Source organism: Gnatocerus cornutus, unplaced genomic scaffold, assembly GCF_029298725.1.
Source record: "Gnatocerus cornutus isolate USDA-ARS CGAHR unplaced genomic scaffold, icGnaCorn1.1 ctg00000022.1, whole genome shotgun sequence".
NCBI classification, from domain to species: domain Eukaryota; kingdom Metazoa; phylum Arthropoda; class Insecta; order Coleoptera; family Tenebrionidae; genus Gnatocerus; species Gnatocerus cornutus.
Genome location: NW_028275374.1, coordinates 1,635,236 through 1,655,950, shown reverse-complemented (window position 1 = coordinate 1,655,950; position 20,715 = coordinate 1,635,236). Strand labels below are relative to the sequence as shown.

Genomic DNA, 20,715 nt, shown 5'->3' with positions numbered 1-20,715 from the left:
ATCGAGTTCAGGACAAAATGAAACATATCCGGATTTGTGTAAATTAAATAAAAAAATCAGTACGTTTTTAATTGTAAAAAACCATTTTTATATTTTTTACAAAAAATGGGTATGGTTAATCGAAATTGGAAAAAATTCATATACGAAACCAATGTTAATTACTGATTGGTTGAAATTTCTTCCATTGGATTTTAAGGAAATTTCTGTAATATTTCAATTGCCTTCAAATAATGAAGAAAAAGTAATGATTATTGTAAAAAATCAAATTTATATCGTAAAATTACCTCAATTAACATTATCAAGTAAAAATAATAACCCGATAACTGTAGAAAAAATGTTTAACATTTCATCACCAATTCGTTCAGCATTAATGACTTATTCTGGTGATGTGATATTATTTCTCGATCATAATAAATTTGTAAACATTAATCCGTGTTCTAATAAAATAAATAGTGTCGGCTTGATATCGGAACGATTTCCAGGCGTTCCTGCACATAAATTATTAGGTGCAATACGATATGTTAACGGAAAAATGTACTTTTTTAATAAAATGAATTTCTTTGAGTTCGATGAATTTTTAAATGCGGTCACACGATCCGCTATCAAAGATTTGTCGATATTCGGAATAAATTGCCCCAATGAAAACATTTTGATTCAAATTAAGAATTTACTATCTCGGCTTGTAACATTCGAAAATAAAGAAGAAGAAGGAGAAGAAATAGAAGATGATAATGAGTAAATTAAAAATTTTAATTATACTTATATTATACTTATATTTTTTATAAGTTTTATAAATAAAATGCTAATAAAACCACCGTTTTTTATCAAATTAGTTTAAAGGATTTTGTAAAAATACGAAGTTGTGGTAAAAGTGGTTTCCGTGTTTTATAAAAAACATTCTGTTAGTGGTAATGTTTCCGTCTTATCTGTAGAAAATATTACATCACCAACTCGATCAGTGTTAACGGTTTTTAATAATATGAATTTAATTGTGTTCACCCGATCGAATATTAAAGATTTGTCGATATTCGAAATAAATTGTTCTAATGAAAAACAATTTGATTTAAATTATCCCAATTTGTCAGAATGATGAGTAAATCAGATTTTAACTTTATTACTGATTAATGAAATATTAAGGAAAACTACAGCTTTTTATCAAATTAGTTCATTGGTTAGGTTTTCCGTTCAATTACGTAATTTATGGTAATCGTGGTTTCCCAGATTTATTAAAAAACGTTCCCTCAGTGGTAAAGTTCCGTGTTTTATATTCTTATATTTCCAGTCGAATCAATTGCAATAAGTCGTGCTGTCGTTTGCTAATCAATCAATCAATTACAGTAAAAATGAGTGGTTCAGCTCCAAAATCGTTGCAAAACTTAACGTTTATACAAATAATAAAATCTTTTCCATTTGGAAATAGCATTGTTAATTTATACAATATTTTACCGACAATTTTATGGTACGATTTTCTCAAATTTTATTGGACTGAAAGACTTGAGAATGATATTATAATCTCCGTTGAAAATGCTGAAAGTGGTACCGAATTTGCTAATTGTCAATGTGAAAATTGTCTTAATCAAAATTATACGTGGGGTGAAAGAGTGAAGTGTGAAAACTTTATGAAACTACTGATATACCAAAACCCTTATTATAATGAATACGGACTACATATTCGAAATATTCAAAGATACAAGTACATTTGCATAAATTTCGATTTTTATGATGTTACGTTTGGTGATGATGAATACCTCTGTATGTTTGGAGTATGTTTTAAATGTGTGGACCACATAATTTCATTAAACGTTACATCTTATTCAGATTTTAGTATTAAACTAAAAAAAGTTGTTTTACATTATGTCATAAAATCTACTAAATTGTACCAATACGTAGGTGATTCTGGGTCTTGGTGTGGATGGTGCATCAACAAACCATTATTTTCAATACAGTCATTTAAAAGGTGTTGTATTAAATTACATTTGAAAAAATATACATTAGCAAGTACTGTACATATTTCATCGTCTTCTTCCTCTTCTTCGGTGGTTTCTACCGATGATGAAATATTTTAATTTTAGAACCAATCAAATTTACGCTTTTGCTTATCATTTTTGTGTGACGTAATAAATTATTTCATACAAGGAGATCTATTATTCATTTCAGTTTCAGACACTTCATTCTAGTTTTACTGTCCGCGTGCATTACTTAAATCATTAAAATGAATTCCAATCATCATAATACTCTTCAGTCATTAAATGACACCGCTTCATGCACATTGCCCAATCGTGTTCGGGCAAATGAAGACTTAGTAGTTGATCATTCGTATAAAATTATTAATATAAAGTGTATTAAAACAAAATTTGGAAATTCGGTTGTTTGTTCTGTTGATGGAAAAGGTGATCTCTTTTTACCCAAACGTTTGGCGCAAAACTTTTTGGATAATTCCGAGCTTCGAAATTATTTGTTGAGCGGTAAAGGATCAAGTATCATCTTCAGAGGGCAGAAAGACGTTGGTAAGGCAGAAAAGGCCAACGTTTTTGAATTTGAGAAACATGAATAAATCAACGAAACTATCATCATCGTCGTCGTCATCGTCATCATCAGCATCTTCATCAACATCATCTACTAGCATGGATGAACAAATCAAGAACATAGAAAACATGTTGAACAATATTTCTTTGGATTCGAAAGAAAATGTGACCGAAATCAATGAAGAAATTGCAAAGTCAACAAAAGAATGTAAAAACCTATTGTTGAGTTCATCAAAATCTGTCTGGGAAAAACGCAAAAATCAAACAAAATTTATTCAACTCCAATGTTTAAAACATTTACTAGACGAAAAACTACAAGCATTTTCCCATCATCATCATCAACCTCAAGGAAGTGGACTGCAGCAGCACCAGCACCAGCAATCAACATCATCATCAACATCAGCTCCACTACGAAGGTTATCTCTAATCAAAGTAAGTAGTCTTTATTTTAACTAAATTTTGGTATTAATTTCTCCTTTACAGCCATTATTGGCGTTCAAATCGCGCGTTGAGACCTACATTCTCTACAACCATAACCATGTGGAACTTTTCGAGTTGTTGGTTGATTCGATGAATATGATTAAAGATTTGTTACATAAAAAAATTAAACAATTGGGTGCTATCAAATTTAATTTGGAATTATGTAGCAAATATGTGTTACGGCTGGCGGATGATGATAAAGTCAACGGAGAAAATAAATACTTTACTACTGAAAATAAAATATTTTTGAAAACAACAACGAATGAGAAACTACACGATATTTTGACGCTTTTATTTCGAAATCTCATTGCCCAAGTAAGTACTTACATGTCTTATTATTATTAGTATTAATTTAATTTTTCATTCGCAGACATGTAATTTTGAATCATCTGGAAGTGGATGGCAACTTGATTCAATTTTATTTCTAACTCTCTCAATCGACAAATTCGTTAAAATATCAGCAGGATCAAATTCATACATGCCACAGTCGAGGAAGTTGAAGCACAAAAATAGAGGTAATAATATCAATGTCTTGATTTTAACACTAACATCTATATTAACATCATTTACCGCATAAAGATTAATTTAACACAATTTATTCGTTAGATTCGAATTTAAATTCAAATTATGAAATGTAGGTATTGTGAAAAATCGTATTCTGAACAGGCTATTTATTGCTTTATTGTTTATTTCAGCTTTAAAAATGGGCACGACAGAATACATTTAATTCAAATACATCACTTTGCACTTTTAAAATTAATAAAAGCTTTATCATCTTTTGACAATAAACGATTTATTAGTTTGAATAAAATTAATTCACTTTCGTGGGGATCATTATTCAATTTATTCTAATCATCACATTGATGATCATTCTTATGAAATATTGATAATATTTTTCTCACAGATCACTGCAACGATGAGGACGACGACGACGATGACTATAATAAGAAAAAATATAAGCTCCTTACCAAAAAGCGCCAAACACGCTTTTCATATATGTAATTAGTTAAGTAATTCTTTATTGCTTATATTGCACGCCCTTTATTTTGAATAATAAATAAAACTTTATACTTTTATTTAATTTTATTTGTATATAATATATTTACAAAGCAATAAATTGAAAAGAAGGCTTCCTTTTCCGTGGTCTTCCACGCCTTCGAATTGTCTCAGGATACTGTGAAGATATTCAAAAATAAATTCCTTGAATTGAAAATATATGAAAAAAGGAACTCACCTTATGGTAAATATGTAGGCCCCATGTATTGTTTATACAACCTACACTGCCTAGTTCACACCCTGATATATTGAGAATTTCAGCATCTTCAGGGAGTTTTTCAAGAGACACCAAGACAAACTGATAAAGATAGGTTAAAATAAAACATAAATATATTATATAAAGATCATAAACTTACAAATTTAAGATTAGGCCATCGGTTTCTAATAATTGATTTGACTTCTTCTCTTGTTTGCGTATTCATTTTGAATACTTGTAAATTACGGAAGTTCAATTGGATTTATATTTGCACGCACCACCCACTCACACACCTCTTATCGAATTCAAAATTTGCGCTAAAAATATGACATCTACTAATGTTGATCGATTTGCAGATTCCTGCATACATTAGACGACCTGCAGAATTTTTTTTTTTCATTAATTTATTATTATATAGGTACTCGATCGCTATAATAGTGTCATTGCCCCATACACTTTTTACATATTTCCAGAAAATTTTTTAATCGATAATACAGATTTCTACCACACCACGATGGATAGATGGCGTGCACTCCACCATTTTTAAATATCCCGCTACAGAAAATCGTACATACGACCCACCAAAAGTCTCATAAAAATACAAGCAGCGACTGAAAATCTCAAACACCTTGTTTATACCCTGCGAACTATTTTAAATTTTTGTCTTGTTTGAAAACATCTAGTTTGGTCTGTTATCAATGTTTGCGGTTATTCCGAGAAACGCGGAAATCAGACCAAATGACCACACCCAAATAACGAACTATTTTACATGTTTTTTCCGAGAAATTATAATATTTTTTTCCGAGAAATTCCAAAAATTTTTGCCGAGGACCGCGCTTAAAACTTTTTGAAATTTTTGCTCACTCTAGCGCCCTCTATGATTGTCACCCAAACCGTCACCGCCATCTTGATCCTCTACCAGCTGTCACAATTAAAGACGCCATCTTGAACGATCAAATGTCAAATTTACAGCCATCTGTCAATTCAAATTTCCCGCCGCCAGCTGTCAAATTTCCACCGCCATCTGTCAAATTTTTAAATTTCCCGCCGTTTAGCCGCGCACGCGCAAATTGAACTGTTTATCGGCTCGCGGCGCCTCCAACCGGCTACACATTTCAATTTCCCGCCACCAGCTGTCAAATTCCCACCGCCATCTGTCAAATTTTTAAATCACCCGCCACCTGATTGGCAGATGACCAGCAATACGCCGGAAGAGCCGCCGACACCATCTGTGCGCCTGATTGGTAGATGACCAGCAATACATCACCGGACGGGCGCTCGAGATTACGACTTCCGCTGCAGAACCGGCTTTGTATCACTACTCAAAACGATTATTTCTCGCCGATTTTCGTTGTTTTCTGGCTTGAATTCGCAAAGAAGAGCACGAAATCTACAAAATCATGACTTTTTACCAAGACTCAACGGCTGAATTGCAAGAAAACAGCAGAATTCTGCACGAAATCAACAAAATTCTTACAGAAAACCGCATTTTTCGATGCAAAACGACGATTTCTCGCCGATTTTCGTTGTTTTCTGGCTTGAATTCGCAAAGAAGAGCACGAAATCTACAAAATCATCACTTTTTACCAAGATTCTTCGGCTGAATTGCAAGAAAACAGCAGAATTCTGCACGAAATCATCAAAATTCTTACAGAAAACCGCATATTTTGATGCAAAACGACGATTTCTCGCCGATTTTCGTTGTTTTCTGGCTTGAATTCGCAAAGAAGAGCACGAAATCTACAAAATCATGACTTTTTACCAAGATTCAACGGCTGAATTGCAAGAAAACAGCAGAATTCTGCACGAAATCATCAAAATTCTTAGAGAAAACTGTATATTTCGATGCAAAACAACGATTTCTCGCCGATTTTCGTTGTTTTCTATCTTGAATTCGCCAAGAAGAGCACGAAATCTACAAAATCATGACTTTTTACCAAGATTCAACGGCTGAATTGCAAGAAAACAGCAGAATTCTGCACGAAATCATCAAAATTCTTAGAGAAAACTGTATATTTCGATGCAAAACAACGATTTCTCGCCGATTTTCGTTGTTTTCTATCTTGAATTCGCCAAGAAGAGCACGAAATCTACAAAATCATGACTTTTTACCAAGATTCAACGGCTGAATTGCAAGAAAACAGCAGAATTCTGCACGAAATCATCAAAATTCTTACAGAAAACCGCATATTTCGATGCAAAACGATTATTTCTCGCCGATTTTCGTTGTTTTCTGGCATGAATTCGCAAAGAAGAGCACGAAAACTACAAAATCATGACTTTTTACCACGATTCAACGGCTGAATTGCAAGAAAACAGCAGAATTCTGCACGAAATCTTCAAAATTCTTACAGAAAACCGCATATTTCGACATAAAACGACGATTTCTCGCCGATTTTCGTTGTTTTCTGGCTTGAATTCGCAAAGAAGAGCACGAAATCTACAAAATCATGACTTTTTACCAAGATTCAACGGCTGAATTGCAAGAAAACAGCAGAATTCTGCACAAAATCATCAAAATTCTTACAGAAAACCGCATTTTTCGATGCAAAACGACGATTTCTCGCCGATTTTCGTTGTTTTCTGGCTTGAATTCGCAAAGAAGAGCACGAAATCTACAAAATCATGACTATTTACCAAGATTCAACGGCTGAATTGCAAGAAAACAGCAGAATTCTGCACGAAATCATCAAAATTCTTAGAGAAAACTGCATATTTCGATGCAAAACAACGATTTCTCGCCGATTTTCGTTGTTTTCTATCTTGAATTCGCCAAGAAGAGCACGAAATCTACAAAATCATGACTTTTTACCTAGATTCAACGGCTGAATTGCAAGAAAACAGCAGAATTCTGCACGAAATCATCAAAATTCTTACAGAAAACCGCATATTTCGATGCAAAACAACGATTTCTCGCCGATTTTCGTTGTTTTCTATCTTGAATTCGCCAAGAAGAGCACGAAATCTACAAAATCATGACTTTTTACCTAGATTCAACGGCTGAATTGCAAGAAAACAGCAGAATTCTGCACGAAATCATCAAAATTCTTACAGAAAACCGCATATTTCGATGCAAAACGATTATTTCTCGCCGATTTTCGTTGTTTTCTGGCATGAATTCGCAAAGAAGAGCACGAAATCTACAAAATCATGACTTTTTACCACGATTCAACGGCTGAATTGCAAGAAAACAGCAGAATTCTGCACGAAATCTTCAAAATTCGTACAGAAAACCGCATATTTCGACGCAAAACGACGATTTCTCGCCGATTTTCGTTGTTTTCTGGCTTGAATTCGCAAAGAAGAGCACGAAATCTACAAAATCATGACTTTTTACCAAGATTCAACGGCTGAATTGCAAGAAAACAGCAGAATTCTGCACAAAATCATCAAAATTCTTACAGAAAACCGCATTTTTCGATGCAAAACGACGATTTCTCGCCGATTTTCGTTGTTTTCTGGCTTGAATTCGCAAAGAAGAGCACGAAATCTACAAAATCATGACTATTTACCAAGATTCAACGGCTGAATTGCAAGAAAACAGCAGAATTCTGCACGAAATCATCAAAATTCTTAGAGAAAACTGCATATTTCGATGCAAAACAACGATTTCTCGCCGATTTTCGTTGTTTTCTGGCTTGAATTCGCAAAGAAGAGCACGAAATCTACAAAATCATGACTTTTTACCAAGATTCAACGGCTGAATTGCAAGAAAACAGCAGAATTCTGCACGAAATCATCAAAATTTTTAGAGAAAACTGCATATTTCGATGCAAAACAACGATTTCTCGCCGATTTTCGTTGTTTTCTATCTTGAATTCGCCAAGAAGAGCACGAAATCTACAAAATCATGACTTTTTACCTAGATTCAACGGCTGAATTGCAAGAAAACAGCAGAATTCTGCACGAAATCATCAAAATTCTTAGAGAAAACTGCATATTTCGATGCAAAACGACAATTTCTCGCCGATTTTCGTGGTTTTCTGGCTTGAATTTGCAAAGAAGAGCACGAAATCTACAAAATCATGACTTTTTACCAAGATTCAACGGCTGAATTGCAAGAAAACAGCAGAATTCTGCACGAAATCATCAAAATTCTTACAGAAAACCGCATATTTCGATGCAAAACGATTATTTCTCGCCGATTTTCGTTCTTTTCTGGCATGAATTCGCAAAGAAGAGCACGAAATCTACAAAATCATGACTTTTTACCACGATTCAACGGCTGAATTGCAAGAAAACAGCAGAATTCTGCACGAAATCATCAAAATTCTTAGAGAAAACTGCATATTTCGATGCAAAACAACGATTTCTCGCCGATTTTCGTTGTTTTCTATCTTGAATTCGCCAAGAAGAGCACGAAATCTACAAAATCATGACTTTTTACCTAGATTCAACGGCTGAATTGCAAGAAAACAGCAGAATTCTGCACGAAATCATCAAAATTCTTACAGAAAACCGCATATTTCGATGCAAAACAACGATTTCTCGCCGATTTTCGTTGTTTTCTATCTTGAATTCGCCAAGAAGAGCACGAAATCTACAAAATCATGACTTTTTACCTAGATTCAACGGCTGAATTGCAAGAAAACAGCAGAATTCTGCACGAAATCATCAAAATTCTTACAGAAAACCGCATATTTCGATGCAAAACGACGATTTCTCGCCGATTTTCGTTGTTTTCTGGCTTGAATTCGCAAAGAAGGGCACGAAATCTACAAAATCATGACTTTTTACCAAGATTCAACGGCTGAATTACAAGAAAACAGCAGAATTCTGCACGAAATCATCAAAATTCTTACAGAAAACAGCATATTTTGATGCAAAACGACGATTTCTCGCCGATTTTCGTTGTTTTCTGGCATGAATTTGCAAAGAAAAGCACGAAATCTACAAAATCATGACTTTTTACCAAGATTCAACGGCTGAATTGCAAGAAAACAGCAGAATTCTGCACGAAATCATCAAAATTCTTAGAGAAAACCGCATATTTCGATGCAAAACGACGATTTCTCGCTGATTTTCGTTGTTTTCTATCTTGAATTCGCAAAGAAGAGCACGAAATCTACAAAATCATGACTTTTTACCAAGATTCAACGGCTGAATTGCAAGAAAACAGCAGATTTCTGCACGAAATCATCAAAATTCTTAGAGAAAACCGCATATTTCGATGCAAAACGACGATTTCTCGCCGATTTTTGTTGTTTTCTGGCTTGAATTCGCAAAGAAGAGCACGAAATCTACAAAATCATCACTTTTTACCAAGATTCAACGGCTGAATTGCAAGAAAGCAGCAGAATTCTGCACAAAATCATCAAAATTCTTCCAGAAAACCGCATTTTTCGATGCAAAACGACGATTTCTCGCCGATTTTCGTTGTTTTCTGGCTTGAATTCGCAAAGAAGAGCACGAAATCTACATAATCATGACTTTTTACCAAGATTCAACGGCTGAATTGCAAGAAAACAGCAGAATTCAGCACGAAATCATCAAAATTCTTAGAGAAAACTGCATATTTCGATGCAAAACAACGATTTCTCGCTGATTTTCGTTATTTTCTATCTTGAATTCGCCAAGAAGAGCACGAAATCTCTACAAAATCATGACTTTTTACCTAGATTCAACGGCTGAATTGCAAGAAAACAGCAGAATTCTGCACGAAGTCATCAAAATTCTTACAGAAAACCGCATATTTCGATGCAAAACAACGATTTCTCGCCGATTTTCGTTGTTTTCTATCTTGAATTCGCCAAGAAGAGCACGAAATCTACAAAATCATGACTTTTTACCTAGATTTAACGGCTGAATTGCAAGAAAACAGCAGAATTCTGCACGAAATCATCAAAATTCTTACAGAAAACCGCATATTTCGATGCAAAACGACGATTTCTCGACGATTTTCGTTGTTTTCTGGCTTGAATTCGCAAAGAAGGGCACAAAATCTACAAAATCATGACTTTTTACCAAGATTCAACGGCTGAATTACAAGAAAACAGCAGAATTCTGCACGAAATCATCAAAATTCTTACAGAAAACCGCATATTTCGATGCAAAACGACGATTTCTCGCCGATTTTCGTTGTTTTCTGGCATGAATTTGCAAAGAAGAGCACGAAATCTACAAAATCATGACTTTTTACCAAGATTCAACGGCTGAATTGCAAGAAAACAGCAAAATTCTGCACGAAATCATCAAAATTCTTACAGAAAACCGCATATTTCGACGCAAAAAGACGATTTCTCGCCGATTTTCGTTGTTTTCTGGCTTGAATTCGCAAAGAAGAGCACGAAATCTACAAAATCATGACTTTTTACCAAGATTCAACGGCTGAATTGCAAGAAAACAGCAGAATTCTGCACAAAATCATCAAAATTCTTACAGAAAACCGCATTTTTCGATGCAAAACGACGATTTCTCGCCGATTTTCGTTGTTTTCTGGCTTGAATTCGCAAAGAAGAGCACGAAATCTACAAAATCATGACTATTTACCAAGATTCAACGGCTGAATTGCAAGAAAACAGCAGAATTCTGCACGAAATCATCAAAATTCTTAGAGAAAACTGCATATTTCGATGCAAAACAACGATTTCTCGCCGATTTTTGTTGTTTTCTATTTTGAATTTGCCAAGAAGAGCACGAAATCTACAAAATCATGACTTTTTACCTAGATTCAACTGCTGAATTGCAAGAAAACAGCAGAATTCTGCACGAAATCATCAAAATTCTTACAGAAAACCGCATATTTCGATGCAAAACAACGATTTCTCGCCGATTTTCGTTGTTTTCTATCTTGAATTCGCCAAGAAGAGCACGAAATCTACAAAATCATGAATTTTTACCCAGATTCAACGGCTGAATTGGAAGAAAACAGCAGAATTCTGCACGAAATCATCAAAATTCTTACAGAAAACCGCATATTTCGATGCAAAACGACAATTTCTCGCCGATTTTCGTTGTTTTCTGGCTTGAATTCGCAAAGAAGGGCACGAAATCTACAAAATCATGACTTTTTACCAAGATTCAACGGCTGAATTACAAGAAAACAGCAGAATTCTGCACGAAATCATCAAAATTCTTACAGAAAACACATATTTTGATGCAAAACGACGATTTCTCGCCGATTTTCGTTGTTTTCTGGCATGAATTTGCAAAGAAAGCACGAAATCTACAAAATCATGACTTTTTACCAAGATTCAACGGCTGAATTGCAAGAAAACAGCAGAATTCTGCACGAAATCATCAAAATTCTTAGAGAAAACTGCATATTTCGATGCAAAACGACGATTTCTCGCTGATTTTCGTTGTTTTCTATCTTGAATTCGCAAAGAAGAGCACGAAATCTACAAAATCATGACTTTTTACCAAGATTCAATGGCTGAATTGCAAGAAAACAGCAGATTTCTGCACGAAATCATCAAAATTCTTAGAGAAAACCGCATATTTCGATGCAAAACAACGATTTCTCGCCGATTTTCGTTGTTTTCTATCTTGAATTCGCCAAGAAGAGCACGAAATCTACAAAATCATGACTTTTTACCTAGATTCAACGGCTGAATTGCAAGAAAACAGCAGAATTCTGCACGAAATCATCAAAATTCTTACAGAAAACCGCATATTTCGATGCAAAACGACGATTTCTCGCCGATTTTCGTTGTTTTCTGGCTTGAATTCGCAAAGAAGGGCACGAAATCTACAAAATCATGACTTTTTACCAAGATTCAACGGCTGAATTACAAGAAAACAGCAGAATTCTGCACGAAGTCATCAAAATTCTTACAGAAAACCGCATATTTCGATGCAAAACAACGATTTCTCGCCGATTTTCGTTGTTTTCTATCTTGAATTCGCCAAGAAGAGCACGAAATCTACAAAATCATGACTTTTTACCTAGATTCAACGGCTGAATTGCAAGAAAACAGCAGAATTCTGCACGAAATCATCAAAATTCTTACACAAAACCGCATATTTCGATGCAAAACGACGATTTCTCGACGATTTTCGTTGTTTTCTGGCTTGAATTCGCAAAGAAGGGCACGAAATCTACAGAATCATGACTTTTTACCAAGATTCAACGGCTGAATTACAAGAAAACACCAGAATTCTGCACGAAATCATCAAAATTCTTACAGAAAACCGCATATTTCGATGCAAAACGACGATTTCTCGCCGATTTTCGTTGTTTTCTGGCATGAATTTGCAAAGAAGAGCACGAAATCTACAAAATCATGACTTTTTACCAAGATTCAACGGCTGAATTGCAAGAAAACAGCAGAATTCTGCACGAAATCATCAAAATTCTTACAGAAAACCGCATATTTCGACGCAAAACGACGATTTCTCGCCGATTTTCGTTGTTTTCTGGCTTGAATTCGCAAAGAAGAGCACGAAATCTACAAAATCATGACTTTTTACCAAGATTCAACGGCTGAATTGCAAGAAAACAGCAGAATTCTGCACAAAATCATCAAAATTCTTACAGAAAACCGCATTTTTCGATGCAAAACGACGATTTCTCGCCGATTTTCGTTGTTTTCTGGCTTGAATTCGCAAAGAAGAGCACGAAATCTACAAAATCATGACTATTTACCAAGATTCAACGGCTGAATTGCAAGAAAACAGCAGAATTCTGCACGAAATCATCAAAATTCTTACAGAAAACCGCATATTTCGATGCAAAACAACGATTTCTCGCCGATTTTCGTTGTTTTCTATCTTGAATTCGCCAAGAAGAGCACGAAATCTACAAAATCATGACTTTTTACCTAGATTCAACGGCTGAATTGGAAGAAAACAGCAGAATTCTGCACGAAATCATCAAAATTCTTACAGAAAACCGCATATTTCGATGCAAAACGACGATTTCTCGCCGATTTTCGTTGTTTTCTGGCTTGAATTCGCAAAGAAGGGCACGAAATCTACAAAATCATGACTTTTTACCAAGATTCAACGGCTGAATTACAAGAAAACAGCAGAATTCTGCACGAAATCATCAAAATTCTTACAGAAAACAGCATATTTCGATGCAAAACGACGATTTCTCGCCGATTTTCGTTGTTTTCTGGCATGAATTTGCAAAGAAAGCACGAAATCTACAAAATCATGACTTTTTACCAAGATTCAACGGCTGAATTGCAAGAAAACAGCAGAATTCTGCACGAAATCATCAAAATTCTTAGAGAAAACTGCATATTTCGATGCAAAACGACGATTTCTCGCTGATTTTCGTTGTTTTCTATCTTGAATTCGCAAAGAAGAGCACGAAATCTACAAAATCATGACTTTTTACCAAGATTCAATGGCTGAATTGCAAGAAAACAGCAGATTTCTGCACGAAATCATCAAAATTCTTAGAGAAAACCGCATATTTCGATGCAAAACGACGATTTCTCGCCGATTTTCGTTGTTTTCTGGCTTGAATTCGCAAAGAAGAGCACGAAATCTACAAAATCATCACTTTTTACCAAGATTCAACGGCTGAATTGCCAGAAAACAGCAGAATTCTGCACGAAATCATCAAAATTCTTAGAGAAAACCGCATATTTCGATGCAAAACGACGATTTCTCGCTGATTTTCGATGTTTTCTATCTTGAATTCGCAAAGAAGAGCACGGAATCTACAAAATCATGACTTTTTACCAAGATTCAACGGCTGAATTGCAAGAAAACAGCAGAGTTCTGCACGAAATCATCAAAATTCTTATAGAAAACCGCATATTTCGATGCAAAACAAAGATTTCTCGCCGATTTTCGTTGTTTTCTGGCTTGAATTTGCAAAGAAGAGCACGAAATCTACAAAATCATGACTTTTTACCAAGATTCAACGGCTGAATTGCAAGAAAACAGCTGAATTCTGCACGAAATCATCAAAATTCTTACAGAAAACCGCATATTTCGATGCAAAACGATTATTTCTCGCCGATTTTCGTTGTTTTCTGGCTTGAGTTCGCAAAGAAGAGCACGAAATCTACAAAATCATGACTTTTTACCAAGATTCAACGGCTGAATTGCAAGAAAACAGCAGAATTCTGCACGAAATCATCAAAATTCTTAGAGAAAACTGCATATTTCGATGCAAAACAACGATTTCTCGCTGATTTTCGTTGTTTTCTGTCTTGAATTCGCCAAGAAGAGCACGAAATCTCTACAAAATCATGACTTTTTACCTAGATTCAACGGCTGAATTGCAAGAAAACAGCAGAATTCTGCACGAAATCATCAAAATTCTTAGAGAAAACCGCATATTTCGATGCAAAACGACGATTTCTCGCTGATTTTCGATGTTTTCTATCTTGAATTCGCAAAGAAGAGCACGGAATCTACAAAATCATGACTTTTTACCAAGATTCAACGGCTGAATTGCAAGAAATCATCAAAATTCTTATAGAAAACCGCATATTTCGATGCAAAACGACGATTTCTCGCCGATTTTCGTTGTTTTCTGGCTTGAATTCGCAAAGAAGAGCACGAAATCTACAAAATCATGACTTTTTACCAAGATTCAACGGCTGAATTGCAAGAAAACAGCGGAATTCTGCACAAAATCATCAAAAATCTTACAGAAAACCACATTTTTCGATGCAAAACGACGATTTCTCGCCGATTTTCGTTGTTTTCTGGCTTGAGTTCGCAAAGAAGAGCACGAAATCTACAAAATCATGACTTTTTACCAAGATTCAACGGCTGAATTGCAAGAAAACAGCAAAATTCTGCACGAAATCATCAAAATACTCAGAGAAAACTGCATATTTCGATTCAAAACAACGATTTTTCGCTGATTTTCGTTGTTTTCTATCTTGAATTCGCCAAGAAGAGCACGAAATCTCTACAAAATCATGACTTTTTACCTATATTCAACGGCTGAATTGCAAGAAAACAGCAGACTTCTGCACGAAATCATCAAAATTCTTAGAGAAAACCGCATATTTCGATGCAAAACGACGATTTCTCGCTGATTTTCGATGTTTTCTATCTTGAATTCGCAAAGAAGAGCACGGAATCTACAAAATCATGACTTTTTACCAAGATTCAACGGCTGAATTGCAAGAAATCATCAAAATTCTTATAGAAAACCGCATATTTCGATGCAAAACGAAGATTTCTCGCCGATTTTTGTTGTTTTCTGGCTTGAATTTGCAAAGAAGAGCACGAAATCTACAAAATCATGACTTTTTACCAAGATTCAACGGCTGAATTGCAAGAAAACAGCAGAATTCTGCACGAAATCATCAAAATTCTTACAGAAAACCGCATATTTCGATGCAAAACGACGATTTCTCGCCGATTTTCGTGGTTTTCTGGCTTGAATTTGCAAAGAAGAGCACGAAATCTACATAATCATGACTTTTTACCAAGATTCAACGGCTGAATTGCAAGAAAACAGCTGAATTCTGCACGAAATCATCAAAATTCTTACAGAAAACCGCATATTTCGATGCAAAACTATTATTTCTCGCCGATTTTCGTTGTTTTCTGGCATGAATTCGCAAAGAAGAGCACGAAATCTACAAAATCATGACTTTTTACCACGATTCAACGGCTGAATTGCAAGAAAACAGCAGAATTCTGCACGAAATCATCAAAATTCTTACAGAAAACCGCATATTTCGACGCAAAACGACGATTTCTCGCCGATTTTCGTTGTTTTCTGGCTTGAATTCGCAAAGAAGAGCACGAAATCTATAAAATCATGACTTTTTACCAAGATTCAACGGCTGAATTGCAAGAAAACAGCAGAATTCTGCACAAAATCATCAAAATTCTTACAGAAAACCGCATTTTTCGATGCAAAACGACGATTTCTCGCCGATTTTCGTTGTTTTCTGGCTTGAGTTCGCAAAGAAGAGCACGAAATCTACAAAATCATGACTTTTTACCAAGATTCAACGGCTGAATTGCAAGAAAACAGCAGAATTCTGCACGAAATCATCAAAATTCTTAGAGAAAACTGCATATTTCGATGCAAAACAACGATTTCTCGCTGATTTTCGTTGTTTTCTATCTTGAATTCGCCAAGAAGAGCACGAAATCTCTACAAAATCATGACTTTTTACCTAGATTCAACGGCTGAATTGCAAGAAAACAGCAGAATTCTGCACGAAATCATCAAAATTCTTAGAGAAAACCGCATATTTCGATGCAAAACGACGATTTCTCGCTGATTTTCGATGTTTTCTATCTTGAATTCGCAAAGAAGAGCACGGAATCTACAAAATCATGACTTTTTACCAAGATTCAACGGCTGAATTGCAAGAAATCATCAAAATTCTTATAGAAAACCGCATATTTCGATGCAAAACGAAGATTTCTCGCCGATTTTCGTTGTTTTCTGGCTTGAATTTGCAAAGAAGAGCACGAAATCTACAAAATCATGACTTTTTACTAAGATTCAACAGCTGAATTGCAAGAAAACAGCAGAATTCTGCACGAAATCATCAAAATTCTTACAGAAAACCGCATATTTCGATGCAAAACGACGATTTCTCGCCGATTTTCGTGGTTTTCTGGCTTGAATTTGCAAAGAAGAGCACGAAATCTACAAAATCATGACTTTTTACCAAGATTCAACGGCTGAATTGCAAGAAAACAGCTGAATTCTGCACGAAATCATCAAAATTCTTACAGAAAACCGCATATTTCGATGCAAAACGATTATTTCCCGCCGATTTTCGTTGTTTTCTGGCATGAATTCGCAAAGAAGAGCACGAAATCTACAAAATCATGACTTTTTACCACGATTCAACGGCTGAATTGCAAGAAAACAGCAGAATTCTGCACGAAATCATCAAAATTCTTACAGAAAACCGCATATTTCGACGCAAAACGACGATTTCTCGCCGATTTTCGTTGTTTTCTGGCTTGAATTCGCAAAGAAGAGCACGAAATCTACAAAATCATGACTTTTTACCAAGATTCAACGGCTGAATTGCAAGAAAACAGCAGAATTCTGCACAAAATCATCAAAATTCTTACAGAAAACCGCATTTTTCGATGCAAAACGACGATTTCTCGCCGATTTTCGTTGTTTTCTGGCTTGAGTTCGCAAAGAAGAGCACGAAATCTACAAAATCATGACTTTTTACCAAGATTCAACGGCTGAATTGCAAGAAAACAGCAGAATTCTGCACGAAATCATCAAAATTCTTAGAGAAAACCGCATATTTCGATGTAAAACGACGATTTCTCGCTGATTTTCGTTGTTTTCTATCTTGAATTCGCAAAGAAGAGCACGGAATCTACAAAATCATGACTTTTTACCAAGATTCAACGGCTGAATTGCAAGAAAACAGCAGAATTCTGCACGAAATCATCAAAATTCTTACAGAAAACCGCATATTTCGAAGCAAAACGACGATTTCTCGCCGATTTTCGTTGTTTTCTGGCTTGAATTCGCAAAGAAGAGCACGAAATCTACAAAATCATGACTTTTGACCAAGATTCAACGGCTGAATTGCAAGAAAACAGCAGAATTCTGCACGAAATCATCAAAATTCTTACAGAAAACCGCATATTTCGATGCAAAACGACGATTTCTCGCCGATTTTCGTCGTTTTCTGGCTTGAATTCGCAAAGAAGAGCACGAAATCTACAAAATCATGACTTTTTACCAAGATTCAGCGGCTGAATTGCAAGAAAACAGCAGAATTCTGCACGAAATCATTAAAATTCTTACAGAAAACCGCATATTTCGATGCAAAACGACGATTTCTCGCCGATTTTCGTTGTTTTCTGGCTTGAATTCGCAAAGAACTGCACGAAATCTACAAAATCATGACTTTTTACCAAGATTCAACGGCTGAATTGCAAGAAAACAGCAGAATTCTGCACGAAATCATCAAAATGTTTACAGAAAACTGCATTTTTCGATGCAAAACGACGATTTCTCGCCGATTTTCGTTGTTTTCTGGCTTGAATTCGCAAAGAAGAGTACGAAATCTACAAAATCATGACTTTTTACCAAGATTCAACGGCTGAATTGCAAGAAAACAGCAGAATTCTGCAGGAAATCATCAAAATTCTTACAGAAAACCGCATATTTCGATGCAAAACGACGATTTCTCGCCGATTTTCGTTGTTTTCTGGCTTGAATTCGCAAAGAAGAGCACGAAATCTACAAAATCATGACTATTTACCAAGATTCAACGGCTGAATTGCAAGAAAACAGCCGAATTCTGCACGAAATCATCAAAATTCTTAGAGAAAACTGCATATTTCGATGCAAAACAACGATTTCTCGCCGATTTTCGTTGTTTTCTATCTTGAATTCGCCAAGAAGAGCACGAAATCTACAAAATCATGACTTTTTACCTAGATTCAACGGCTGAATTGCAAGAAAACAGCAGAATTCTGCACGAAATCATCAAAATTCTTAGAGAAAACCGCATATTTCGATGCAAAACGACGATTTCTCGCTGATTTTCGTTGTTTTCTATCTTGAATTCGCAAAGAAGAGCACGGAATCTACAAAATCATGACTTTTTACCAAGATTCAACGGCTGAATTGCAAGAAAACAGCAGAATTCTGCACGAAATCATCAAAATTCTTACAGAAAACCGCATATTTCGATGCAAAACGACGATTTCTCGCCGATTTTCGTTGTTTTCTGGCTTGAATTCGCAAAGAAGAGCACGAAATCTACAAAATCATGACTTTTGACCAAGATTCAACGGCTGAATTGCAAGAAAACAGCAGAATTCTGCACGAAATCATCAAAATTCTAACAGAAAACCGCATATTTCGATGCAAAACGACGATTTCTCGCCGATTTTCGTTGTTTTCTGGCTTGAATTCGCAAAGAACTGCACGAAATCTACAAAATCATGACTTTTTACCAAGATTCAACGGCTGAATTGCAAGAAAACAGCAGAATTCTGCACGAAATCATCAAAATGTTTACAGAAAACTGCATTTTTCGATGCAAAACGACGATTTCTCGCCGATTTTCGTTGTTTTCTGGCTTGAATTCGCAAAGAAGAGCACGAAATCTACAAAATCATGACTTTTTACCAAGATTCAACGGCTGAATTGCAAGAAAACAGCAGAATTCTGCAGGAAATCATCAAAATTCTTACAGAAAACCGCATATTTCGATGCAAAACGACGATTTCTCGCCGATTTTCGTTGTTTTCTGGCTTGAATTCGCAAAGAAGAGCACGAAATCTACAAAATCATGACTATTTACCAAGATTCAACGGCTGAATTGCAAGAAAACAGCCGAATTCTGCACGAAATCATCAAAATTCTTAGAGAAAACTGCATATTTCGATGCAAAACAACGATTTCTCGCCGATTTTCGTTGTTTTCTATCTTGAATTCGCCAAGAAGAGCACGAAATCTACAAAATCATGACTTTTTACCTAGATTTAACGGCTGAATTGCAAGAAAACAGCAGAATTCTGCCCGAAATCATCAAAATTCTTACAGAAAACCGCATATTTCGATGCAAAACGATTATTTCTCGCCGATTTTCGTTGTTTTCTGGCTTGAATTCGCAAAGAAGAGCACGAAATCTACAAAATCATCACTTTTTACCAAGATTCTACGGCTGAATTGCAAGAAAACACCAGAATTCTACACGAAATCATCAAAATTCTTACAGAAAACCGCATATTTCGATGCAAAACGACGATTTCTCGCCGATTTTCGTTGTTTTCTGGCTTGAATTCGCAAAGAAGAGCACGAAATCTACAAAATCATCACTTTTTACCAAGATTCTACGGCTGAATTGCAAGAAAACAGCAGAATTCTGCACGAAATCATCAAAATTCTTACAGAAAACCGCATATTTCGATGCAAAACGACGATTTCTCGCCGATTTTCGTTGTTTTCTGGCTTGAATTCGCCAAGAAGAGCACGAAATCTACAAAATCATGACTTTTTACCTAGATTCAACGGCTGAATTGCAAGAAAACAGCAGAATTCTGCACGAAATCATCAAAATTCTTACAGAAAATCGCATATTTCGATGCAAAACGATGATTTCTCGCCGATTTTCGTTGTTTTCTGGCATGAATTCGCAAAGAAGAGCACGAAATCTACAAAATCATGACTTTTTTCCAAGATTCAACGGCTGAATTGCAAGAAAACAGCAGAATTCTACACGAAATCATCAAAATTCTTACAGAAAACCGCATATTTCGATGCAAAACGACGATTTCTCGCCGATTTTCGTTGTTTTCTGGCTTGAATTCGCAAAGAAGAGCACGAAATCTACAAAATCATCACTTTTTACCAAGATTCTACGGCTGAATTGCAAGAAAACAGCAGAATTCTGCACGAAATCATCAAAATTCTTACAGAAAACCGCATATTTCGATGCAAAACGACGATTTCTCGCCGATTTTCGTTGTTTTCTGGCTTGAATTCGCCAAGAAGAGCACGAAATCTACAAAATCATGACTTTTTACCTAGATTCAACGGCTGAATTGCAAGAAAACAGCAGAATTCTGCACGAAATCATC

General features: G+C 35.5%; 1 protein-coding gene across 1 annotated transcript; it reads left to right on the top strand.

Annotated features, from left to right (window-relative positions):
* Positions 1 to 2,450: 2,450 nt before the first annotated feature.
* LOC148166696 (uncharacterized) lies at positions 2,451 to 4,081 on the top strand. Its single transcript, XM_088048490.1, has 4 exons — positions 2,451 to 2,957; positions 3,009 to 3,320; positions 3,376 to 3,520; positions 3,910 to 4,081. The coding sequence occupies exons 1-4, from the start codon at positions 2,547 to 2,549 to the stop codon at positions 4,005 to 4,007; spliced, it is 966 nt and encodes a 321-aa protein (XP_087904616.1). The 5' UTR covers positions 2,451 to 2,546; the 3' UTR covers positions 4,008 to 4,081.
* Positions 4,082 to 20,715: the final 16,634 nt, after the last annotated feature.